The 11728-nt window shown below is 49.0% G+C and overlaps 4 protein-coding genes across 4 annotated transcripts; 2 read left to right on the forward strand and 2 right to left on the reverse strand.

Moving 5' to 3' along the window:
• Positions 1-323: 323 nt before the first annotated feature.
• Positions 324-3875, forward strand: N7483_009690 (DUF1765 domain-containing protein; the record flags this gene model as incomplete). The annotated part of the gene is made up of 3 exons (XM_057093117.1): positions 324-1171; positions 1244-2827; positions 2900-3875. 3 exons carry the CDS (start codon positions 324-326, stop codon positions 3873-3875), a joined length of 3408 nt encoding a protein of 1135 aa, XP_056944291.1.
• Positions 3876-4375: 500 nt separating this feature from the next.
• N7483_009691 (alpha-keto acid decarboxylase family protein) lies at positions 4376-6104 on the reverse strand (the record flags this gene model as incomplete). The annotated part of the gene is given in 2 exon segments (XM_057093118.1): positions 4376-5790; positions 5810-6104. 2 exon segments carry the CDS (start codon positions 6102-6104, stop codon positions 4376-4378), a joined length of 1710 nt encoding a protein of 569 aa, XP_056944292.1.
• A 198-nt stretch (positions 6105-6302) lies between these two features.
• N7483_009692 (uncharacterized protein) lies at positions 6303-8542 on the forward strand (the record flags this gene model as incomplete). Its single annotated transcript, XM_057093119.1, has 5 exons — positions 6303-6454; positions 6550-7262; positions 7317-7749; positions 7802-8090; positions 8150-8542. 5 exons carry the CDS (start codon positions 6303-6305, stop codon positions 8540-8542), a joined length of 1980 nt encoding a protein of 659 aa, XP_056944293.1.
• Positions 8543-8848: 306 nt separating this feature from the next.
• N7483_009693 (M28 family metallopeptidase) lies at positions 8849-11492 on the reverse strand (the record flags this gene model as incomplete). The annotated part of the gene is given in 3 exon segments (XM_057093120.1): positions 8849-9031; positions 9098-10489; positions 10509-11492. The coding sequence occupies 3 exon segments, from the start codon at positions 11490-11492 to the stop codon at positions 8849-8851; spliced, it is 2559 nt and encodes an 852-aa protein (XP_056944294.1).
• Between the last annotated feature and the right edge of the window lie 236 nt (positions 11493-11728).

An 11728-nucleotide genomic window follows, 5' to 3' on the forward strand; every position in this document is an offset into this window, starting at 1 on the left:
GCTTTGCTTGATTGTGATCAATCAGCCTTGTGCTTCCGGAATTTTTTTTCCTGGTTTATTTTTTTATTATTCTTTTTTTTGAGGGTTTATTCTCTTTGTCGTGACGTGATTGCATCGATTTTCTCTTGAGTTACTGCGGTGTTTGCCTAGTTTTCTCCCATTGGCCTGGCAATGCTGTGCGCCTAAGACACTAGTCCCTCTCTGCTTCTCTCTTGGTGCATGAAGAAGCTGGTCTTCTTCAACACCACTCACTGCACATCGGTCCTCTAGGGAAATGTCCTCTCGTCGACAGCTATCCCCCTGACCGCTTTCTCCTCAAGACCATGTCTTCGCCCTTGCCCGAGGGGACTACCAGTGTCTATGCGAACGATGAAGGATTTAACGCGCTTCAACGAGCCGCTAGCTATACAGATCTCCCCACCCAAACAGACGACGATACAGATCCAACATCTCCTCGCCTCCGAAGAACCTTCTCCGATTATGCCGTCCCGACCCTGACCGAGTCACCCACCAAGGAAAGCGTGGAGGCGGGGAAGGATATTCTGCGCCGCACATCCCTACGCTCCAAGAACAAGAACAAGCCCTCAGCCCCAGTATCTCACTTCACCCTACCGTCATCAGAGGATCTCAAGAATGCGGGAACTCAAAATACAGAAACAAAGCCACTGGAACATAGAGCACCGGAACCCGCTGCTCGGCCATCGAAGAGCCGCTCTATGTCAGGGCGCATAGTGAGTCTGGCGCGAAAACCATGGGGATCCTCCTCTCGATCACCATCCCCATCAACGGCGAAAAGGATAAAGCAGCAGACGGACGATCAATCTCCCACAAGGTCTGATGGGCGCAAAGGGTCTGACTCCGATTCAGCACCGTCACGGAAGAGAACGATCTTATATAAACGGCCGCGCCGTCCGATGCTCGCTGTTGTAGCCAAGGGTCACGGCGATTCTCCGGGATCACCAAGCAGTCCTTCGAACAACTTTCTTCTACGACATCAGACCTCATTCGACAAGTTTACCGCGTCTCTTTCCGTGTCAACACCAGTCCTTCCCCCAATGCCGAAGGGCGCTGCAGCAACAGTTGCAGCCTTTCAGAATAGTGCACCCGAGCAATCACGCAAGAAAGACGAACTATGGGGCGTTTTCCGTGGCCTTGAAGCTGATTACCAAAAGTGAGTTTACAAGACTAGCTCATTTATAAATTCGTCTTCATTGCTAATCGCTGAAATCGAAAACACAATCAGGTTCCAATCCAAATCGAGCTCATTGAAAGCTAATGTTATTCGAACTTCACTTCTTCCATTCCTGAGTCGCCATCAGTTACACACCTCTTGCAAGAACCTTAGGCCGGAGGACTTGGACCGGCGAGTCAATATCCTGAACAAGTGGTGGATTGGGATGCTGGAGATGCTCAATGGGAAGCCGAACCAAACGATTTCAGGGACGGACAGACCAATCTTTCTCGAGGCAGTGGTGGGAATTATGACACGACCGGAATGGCGCATGCCGTTCCCGACAGCACAGCAAAGTAATGGTCTTACAGACTCATTGCAATATGCCTCCACTTCTGTGTCAGAAACATCAGAGGGCTCGGCGTCATCAGGGTCGGATTTTCTGCTGGAATCCATTCATCACAACATTCGAAACATTTTTATTCAGAATCTCATGTCTCAGATGGCGTTCGTTGTGGCACGAATGTCCCAGCGAAATGCACCAGCTAGTCTGGTAGCATTTTGCGGGAAGGCCTGTGCCTACGCCTTCTTCTTCTGCCCCGGAGTAGCAGACATTCTGGTGCGTCTGTGGAACACAAATCCTGCAATGTTCCGCCGCGTCTTTGCCGAATCGGCTGATTCTCGCCTTGGTACTTTGCGTGCATATACCCAGGAGCTTGCACTGAGCTTCCCTGCTGCGCTGCGACCTCTGGCGTTTCATTCGCATGCGCCGCTTCTGCGGTATTTGCGAAAGAAGCCAGAGCCGCCCTTGAATACAGCCAATATTCCCTGGAATGGACCATGGATTGCACGCTGGTGTGGCCGGGATACCGATTTGTTCTTCGTGTTTGTGAAATATGTCCACATTCTCTATGCGGAATACTTGCCCCCAGAGATCGAGAAAACAAATCGGATTCTGGCACCTGGCCTACTCCTGGTTCATGCACAGCTTCTGGTTGCCCTCGAAGATACTATCTACAAACAGTCGATGCACCAGATATCGGAGAATTCTCATACAGCGACGGCAATCACATTTGACGACTACCTCGAATCCCCCGATGCTTCTGCTTCCCCTCATCAACTTGGAGGTGGCATAAGGAATAGTCATCGATCAATGGCCGAGAATCGACTGATAATTCTTCTTCGAGACTTTCTCTCCGACAATTCTGCAGAGCCAAACCGGGCTCGTTTGCTGTATGCCGAGACTTTCTGTAGCCTGCTCAAAGTGGTTGCCCAGAAGATTTCCCTCTTTGATCACAATGCCTGCTTCCTGTTGTGCGACCTGACCGAGGAGGTGATCCCGATCATCACGCGCTACGCACAATCAATCGAAACCGAGCTTTTTGATTGGAATTTCTGGCTAGAAGTATGTCGGCAAATGAACCAGAGCTACAATTCGCTCACGGAAGTTCGCGTATTTTCATTTATTTACAGTGTTTGGGGGACCTGGATTGCGACTGAGGAGAGGAAGGCCAGTCTCTGTTTGGACTTTTTGTTGCATGAGCCTGTCTTTTACCATTACTTTACTCATTGGAGTCCGATGGTTCGGGCCTACTTCCACCGTCTCCTATGCTGGAGAGTGGGGAGGTTCAGCGGGGCTCCATCTGCGCTTGACTCGTAAGTTCTAACCGATTTGGACTATCGTCCCTCATGTTTCACCCATGGTGGCTAATCTGACCAATTCACTAGAACGATCTATGAAACCCTCTCTGATAGATTACTGCGAGTGTGGGAGTATTATATTGGGTTTCAATCGAAGGCAGAGGAAGGACTCACTGCACCGCTGTCCTCGGCACCTTGCACGCCTGCGCCGGGACGACGGATAATTATCATTCGATGTGATAATCAGCTGTCCCCAGCGAATCTGTTTGTCTCATTCGATCGCGTCATCCCGCCCAACACTATCGATCAGGTCACGACGCACCGACGATCTAGCTCCACAGACTCTACTGGCTCGGATGGCCAACCTGCCAAGCGTCGATGGGGTCTTCTTCGGTCCATGTTTGGTAGCTCATCGAGCGGTCGAACCGGCGATGTTGCCGGCGAAAGCGGCTCTGATGACCTCGATAGCAATGTAATCGATTTAACCATGAGCCCCGACAGCAGGTGCTTAGATGAACATGAAACGACTCCGAGCACTAGCTCCGACGATCTCGTGCGGCCTAAGACGCCACACCATCCATACTTCTTTAAGTTCTCGTTGGAATGGATGGATCGTCCGCAGTGGCCCACAAAGAACAAACGTCTTTTTACACCCTGTCTGCCAGTTGCATCTCAAATTCATGTGCAGCATCGCCGCTCTCCTGATAAATCCTGCGAGTTTGACGAGGATGCTGGATCAGAGGCAGTGACGGACACAGAAATGACCCCCGGTGAGCCTGCATCTGAACCTCCATCAGACTCTCAACCACCTTCGACAGAAGATCCGAACCTAGCACCAAATACCCGAGCGTACACCACTAAGAACTCTCCCTTACCCGAATTGCCCTCTCGGCCTGTCTATGACCATTTGGTACCCAGCAAATATGCTGGTCGTGCCTTGGCAGAATGGGCTCACATTGTCTCTGAATGTGACAGCTTCTTCGCCCGACGCCGTGACGAGGGCGTCCCAACCGATCGTGCGGTGGAAACACCTACTCTAGGAGTTGAAAGCTTCCGAAAGTAAACGAATTGGGTCTTATCATTTTTTTCCTTCTCTCCTTCACACCCTCTTCTATCCACTTTGCCCATGCAAGCCCTCCTCCCTCCTTTTTCTTTTCTATCAATAATATCTCCTCACCTTACCTTCCTACCCCTTCGAACCGAATATAGACTCCCGGGTTATTTCAAAAACCAGGAAAGCGATGTGTTTAATAGTCGTTTTTGCTGCCCTTTTGGCTACTTTCTCACTCATCTCTGATTCTACTTCTTCTGCAACCGTATCCATTGCGGGTTTGGAGCATAGGGTTTGGCGTTCACAAGCCTATTTCGGCGGCTTCTTCTTATTTTCTCTTATGTACCTTTTTTCCTGTTGTTTTCGAGCGAGATGCACCCTTCGTGGTTAATCATAGTGAGAGATCAAAATTCATTGAAGAAATTCACCTGCATTCTCAGATCTATACGAAATAAGTTATGATATGCAAAAGACCACCATAGAGGTCGAAATGACTAGTATCTACATTACAATCAAGCAGCTGAAGCCTTTTCCTCGGCAAGCTGCTTATTCAAAACCCACAACAACGGTCCTTCTTGAACATCCTCCCTCTCCATAAAAACCTCCACAATCCGTACTCCCTTCCCATCACGCACTCTCTCATCACTCAAAATAGCCTGGAACTCGCCCACCGTCTTTGCCGAGAAAGTGTTCCTCTTAACATCCTCTTCATCCGCCCCGAAATATGTTAATGCCTGCGTGTGTCGCCAGAAGGGCACATCATTATAAGCCTGTTTCCGACCATGAATGACTCGTTCAATGGTATACCCCTCATTGTTAATGATGATGATCAGGATATCCAACTTCTCCTTAATCATAACACTGATCTCTTGAGCTGTCATCTGAAGACTTCCATCTCCGATAATCAGAACCGCCTGGTTCTTCACTCCAGATCCAGATTCGCGATTCTTCTGGTCACGCTGTGCAAGTGCTGTACCCAGTGTAGCAGGGAGCATAAATCCAATGGAAAGCCAAGTGACAGCGGTGAATAGCCTTGTCTTGGGTGGTAATTTGAATTTCCGACCACCGTACGCGGCTGTACCTGTCTCGGCGAGGACGATATCACCTTCCTTGAAAATTGGGTTCACCAATCTGAAGAAATTCTTCTGCGCAATCAGGTCTGAGGAGTTGATATCGTCTGTCGTGACGAGGACTTTAGGTGGACCTTCTACCCGAGCGACGCGGGTAGAATCGAGCTTAGATAGAATCTGGGTGAGGACTCTGGATGGAGAGATGTCGCGGTAGATATCTGATTCGATTTGAATGGTCGTATCCTTGAATGTGATCGCGGCAGAAGGCTTTGGAATTGCTGTTGAGAAGTAACTGTTTGTGTCGCTGTACTGGGGTCCAAATGTGAGGACTAGATCGGCGGAGTCGAAGTACGCCTTGGCGGGCTTGTCGCCGAAGTCGGAGGCGTACAGGCCGTACACATTTGGGTGGGATTCGTTGACGAGACCCTTACCCCAGACACTGGTCCACGTGGGCCATTTTGTAGATGTGATTAGGGTATCGAGGTGGTCCACAATTCTGAGGGCTTGACTTTCACCATCGACGAGGATGACGGGTTGCTTAGCGGCGTAGATTCTTTCGAGGATGCGGGCGATGACATCGGATTCGTAGGTTGGACTGGGAGCTTCGGGGACTTTAATTGGTGTTTTGAGGTTTGCGGATGAGACGAGAACCTGTGGCATGTCGTCGGGGAACTCCAGGTACACAGGTCGGCTGTGGATGAGAGCTTGTTGTAGGATCCAGTCAATTCGTTCTGGGGCAGTGGCAGCATCTTGGATCTCTGTTTGGGCGACGGTGATATGCTTGGACATCGCGGCGAATCGCTTGTACTCGCCATCGGCAAAAGTATGATGCATCAGCATACGGGTATCCTGCTGTACTCGGGGTGGAGTGCCAACGATATGGATCACGGGGGGATCTCTCTGCGTATGCGCCGGCGATACCGTTAGCCGCTGAGAGCTCTCCCACACCAAAGGTGGTAATCAATGCTGATGCGCCATTCATTCGCGCATAGCCATCGGCTGCATAGGCCGCATTGAGCTCATTACAGTTTCCAACCCAGTGTAGACCGGCAGGGACAACATAGTCCAATAGGCGCAGGTTGTAATCTCCGGGGACACCAAAGACGGACTGTACACCCAGCTGCTGTAGCCGAGTGAAGAGATAATCAGCTAACTTAATTGAGTCAGACATGATGAAGGTGAGATCTTCAATTTCTGTAAGAGAAGTATGAAAGAGAGAAAGTTGTAGATCATATGCAAGTTAATATATGTTGCACACTCCCCGCCTTTCCCCACTTATCTTATCGCCGACTGGCCGATATTCCGATAATCCGTTGATAACCGAGAAACTTGAACTTTCACTTGCGGACTTCACTCCGCTTGATGAAGAATGGCTTCAAGGAGAGCTGCCTGTGAAGCTTGTCGGAAAGCAAAAATCGCCTGTGATCATCAGCAGCCGGTCTGTGGAAGATGCCAGAATAATAAAGGTGTCTGCATCTATCGCACAACACCATTCAAGCGGAAGCGCATCGAGAAACCGAGGTAAGTGGGGGTTTGCAAAGTGAAATATGGACATGCGACACTCTTTTAAGATTGTGAAATGAAGCCCACGGAATATATTCGCTGATTAAATGAAGCAATTTACCTTCACCAGACCCATCACCCTCGTTTACCCCCCGGCGCAATCCATACCCCAACCCCGGTTACCTAGGCCCATCCAGCCATGCCGCTATATTCAAACATATCACGACAGAGGGAGATCATAGCACGGGCGCGCAGACGGGAAACCCCGAAGCACTGAATCCGCAATGGATCGGCGATAACTACTTGCTCTTACAGGGCGCTGATGTTCTCCGACACATCATAACAACATATCCTCTTACCGCAATGAAAGAGCTAGTGATGTTTTGGTTAGCGAAAGGAGCCAATCTAGCTCTCGCAGAGCCTTTCGTAGCACAATGCGCAGAGAGCGTAAGCCAACTCTTTACAATGAACGACGAGAATTGGCATCTGGTGTATGCGCGACGACTTCTACATAACTCTGCTCAGCCATTGCGGTTCACACAGTCGATGGATTTGGCGGAGTTTTCGTCTCAATTCATGGACCATAATTGTCGCTGGGAAACCATTGCAATATTCTTCGCGGCTGTGAGTCGCGCGACTATTGATATCCCGTTTTTTCCTTCGCTCTATACAGCTGAGGAGGCTCAATATACCCTACGCCGGCTTGCGACTAAACTGAGTGATTTTGCGGTTGAGATCTCTCTTTCTCTGGATTGTCTGAATGATCTACAATTGATTGTGCAATATGAGAATTTTATTGTACATTCCTATGTGGATGGTGATGAAAGTATGTTTTTTTTTTGTTTTTATTATATAGATTGATCCCTACTGACACTTACAGGTTACCACTCCTGGCGCAAACTCGGCGATGTCATCTCATCAACTTTTGCAATGGGCTACCATGAGAACCTTGAGATGAAACCTGGTATCCCGGGATTTCTCATGGAACTGCGCAAATCTGCGTTTGCGCGAATCTATTCCGCAGATAAGAATATCGCCATCTTTCTAGGTCGTCCTCCTAGGATGAACAAGCGTTTCTGCCATTTCCAGATTCCATCTTGTCAGACAAGTTTACGATCAGATGATGAATCGACGAGTGTAACACCAGCACCTAATAACCCACATAGCGATAATCAGATTAATGTCTGGGATCCCGATTCAAAGCCCGGTTATCGAGCCGATACACGCTGGTCTGCGCTCTGCGCATTCCTGAAAGAGGAAGTCTGGGAATTACTTCAAGATAAACAGGATGCAGGATGCGCAGCACGAGCAAGGTAAGTGGTTCATAAGTTATTCTATTATCATTCACTAATGTTAAAAATTTAGTGCAATTCAACGGAAGGCTGAAGAGCAATGGCGTGCACTACCAGCTCATTTCCGCCTTGAAAGTAGTCTCAAGAAATGTACACAAACACCATTCGATCGAGACTTCCTCGCACATGTCCGACTCCAACATCTACATGTTCTCTTCTTGCTCCGCCTCTTACTATTGAATACTCTCACCGAACCGGATATCCCTATCATCGAGACAGCAGGACAAATGCTTGCGCTTGTAGTTGAGATTATTCTTCTACGGGATCAATTAATCAATTCTGGAACTGGTCTTATCTGGAAGGTATGACTGCATTTAAGCCTACTCTATTTTTGTTATTTTATCTAATAGTTCGACTGTAGGTCGCATATTATGGCCTTCCAGCAGCAGGAATAATTCTCCTTGCCTTATTAAAACAACACACATCCACGGCAGGAAGTATCCCCCGCACGAAGATTCTGCGCGACCTAAGTGTCTTCGTTGCAGAGGTGCAGATTGGAACGATTGTTCGACCAGGGGATCCTAATTATGCGCTCTTGTCCAAAGCTACACAGACAATTCAGCGGTTCTTGGATTCTTTCCACTCGGATGCAGTACCAGGATCATCGGAACCGCAGGGGCATCACGAAGAGGGAAGTGATGATTGGGCTGCATTATTGAGTCAGGATTTGTGGGATTATGAGGCTGGGTTTTGGCAATCCCTTGCTGATCATCCTGCATTATTGGCGGTTGATCCGCCTTTACCTCGTGTTTGATTTGAGAATCGTGTATTCTACGAGGAATGATACCCCAATGTTATGAGTAGCAGCATGTTAATTATGTGAATGAATCAATTCAGGATTCGCTGAGATACCAAGCGAGAAATATGATTGGCATATGTATGATCAAAACATGGATGCAGAGACGAAGATATAAATGTGAAATCCAACCACAGACAGGCTGTACAATGCCTAGGTTTGGACAAATGAAAATGCTGGTCAAAGTATTGGGGTGGGTATGCAGAGAAAATGAACAGAGCGAAAAGGTGAAAACAAGGAGAGAGATGAAGGGTTAGTGTACATTTAGGTAAGGAGACTGTCGCTGGCAGTATGGATCACATTGGCTACACGGTCGATCCAATGCTGTGCCAGTGTCCAGTTGCCTGTGTTGATGGTATCACGGATAGCTGGAAAGACAGAGGCATCATAGCCGGACCATAATTCAGGTCCAAAGATGACATGTCGGAATTGAGTGCGGTTGGGGATCTGGCAAGAGGTTAGTCGGAGAGACTCAGGATTTAAAAGGTATTGCAATAATTAGAAAAAACTTACACCACCGTCCTTTTCAAGATCCAAAAGAGTAGTGTCGAATTTGGCCATCCGCATATTGTGATTCACACGCTGAAGAGCCATGACGTTGCTTTCGTATCCACCAGAACCCCAGACAGTATCATGCCATGCCTGCTTCCAGGACTCGAACTTCATGCTGTTAGACTCCAGTTCGGCGGCAGCATTGTACATGGCTTCCAAATTGACGTCTGCCTTGTGAGATTTGGCAAACTCGTCCAGGTCTTTTACCCACCCAGTAACGTATCTACCATATGCCTGCATATCGAATGGAAGCATGGGATTTTCAGAAAGATCCAGCAATAAGAGACCCCAGAACTGCGCCAGAAGCTTGTGGTATTGGAAGCCTGGATCTCCGAATTTCTCCATCCAGTCATAAGACTCGTAGCAACTGTGATAAGGGTAGGATTCTCCCTCGAAACCAAAATCAATGCTTGACGTGCCCGCAATATCCTGGAAAGCGACGTAATCGCTACCAGCACCGAGTGGCTCGAGCTTGCTGCCCTTCTCTTTCCAGAGGTCCTTCAGTGTTTTGTTCGCAGTAGGGTCAGAAAGACGTCCCAAGATCTGCATGAGAGTGCGTTCAAAGACAGGTGAACCGGACGCGCGGAACTGAGAGCCAGATACGCCAACATCGACATTCAGGTACGCATATGCGTTAGCCCGAAGATTCTCGATCTCCTTCTCAACGTGTTCTGTGGAACCAACAAGATTGTATTCTTCGGCATCCCAGCTAACAAACTCGATGGTGCGAAGTGGTCGCCATCCATAGGTTAACAGCTCACCAAAGGCTCGCACGACTTCAAGAAAAACAGCAGTGCCACTGCCAGGGTCGACACTCCCAAGACACCACGAGTCACGGTGATTGCCGACAATGATTTTCTTCTCACGCTCTTCCAATCCGATGATCGTTCCATGCACATTATAGATGGGCATTCTGTCCACTTCGTCCTGCAGATTCATCAGGTTGACAGTTGGCGAATCTTGATCACCAGTCCACCAGCTTTTAATATCGGGAACTCCACCAATCCAGTCTTCCGGAACCTTGGAGCCATGGCCCTCTAGCGCCTGTAACAGCCGTTGCGCATCGCTCCAGGAGATCGGAAGACTGGGAATCTGAACCAACCCAGGGCTTTCTTCTGGAGACAATCTATGTTTCTCCTGTGGGGTAGATGCCCACCCGGGGCTCAGAACATCTCCTATAACCTGAGACATGATACTGACACCACCTCGTTGAACTCCATCAGCGGGCATGTAGCGGCCCTTGGGATAAGCGGGACCTTGGACAAAGCCGTCCTGAGCCGGATCGGAGTAAATTATACACCCCGCCGCTCCCGCGAGCTCGGCTGCTTTGATTTTCAAAGCCCGATCTCTCCTCTGTTCCGTAGTATCGTACCAAGGCGATAGTGCCTTTTAGGGAGATACCACGGTCGGCAAGTAACTGAAAGTCTTCCCGGGAACCGAAATTGGCGTAGACGAGAGGTCCTGTCACATTTCCAGACTTGGAGTGGCCGTGAAACACCAAGGTTTCCTCGTGGTTCTCTTCCAGTGTCGCTTCCCATGCCAAATGAGGGGGATCGATGATTGCTACCTTGCGACCGTCGGCGAGTGGATAATTCAAATAGACCTGGAACTCTTCCCGTTCCACTTCGTCGAATCCCGCACTGTGGAATGCCTGTTCCACCCACTCTGCTAGGTAAAAGCTACCTTCTGTACCAGCGATATGGGGGAATGAGGTGATGTGTTTGAGCGTTTCGGCGATGTTGGTATCGTTGATGTTGCCCTGGATGAAATTCTCCACTGATGACGAGCTGTAGGTTTGACCCATGATCATGCGATTGTTCAAGTTGAAAATGTCTCCAATAAAGAACACATAGACCAAAGTCACCACCAGCATGAGAGCAAATATCCGTAACAGGATAAGACATGCCTGGTCCTTGATCTGAGCTCGTACATCGCTGAGATTTATTCTGAAGTTGAAACTTGGTAAACTCGGAAGATATCGTTTAAAAGGTCGATGAATTGCGGAGAGGGTTCGAGTGAGGGTGGGAAATCGTTTAGAGAAGAATCGCTGTCGTAATCGAGAGCGTGTACTGGATGATGTCGCGGAGTCATCGACATCCATTTGATCTAGTTCCCTGCGCAACTCCTCCACCGAGCCTCGGGATGACCCCGATACTGACGAGGCGAGATCATCGAGACTGCCACGAACTGATTCGACGGTTGGGGGCTGATAATGTGAGGTCTCGCGAGCAAGAAGCCCCTGACGTTCGGCATCGGAGCCATCGCCAAGATTATCTCGTGATGAAGAAGCATGAGCGGTGGCTTCTTCGTAGGTGGGGATAGGGAGGGAGTGGTATTCGAACTTATCGTCGCCCATGGTGGTACGGGGTAGGCTTCCAGGAGCCGGAGCAAGTGGAGGAGGCGGATGCGGAGATCCGGAAGATCATGATCTACTTATTTGAGCCAGGTAATAAATATCCCAATGATTAGAGATGGGCCGAGATGAAGTTTCCTCAGGGATTTGGGGGGAAGGTTGAAGATACGGGGCAAGGTCGATGGAACGTTGGAAGCCTTAGAAGCCCAGGTACTAACTCCGCTATCTAATCGTGTTCT

Source organism: Penicillium malachiteum (genome assembly GCF_028827825.1).
Source record: "Penicillium malachiteum strain IBT 17515 chromosome Unknown utg000004l:1.0-4883003.0:1.0-4884900.0, whole genome shotgun sequence".
NCBI classification, from domain to species: Eukaryota; Fungi; Ascomycota; class Eurotiomycetes; order Eurotiales; family Aspergillaceae; genus Penicillium; species Penicillium malachiteum.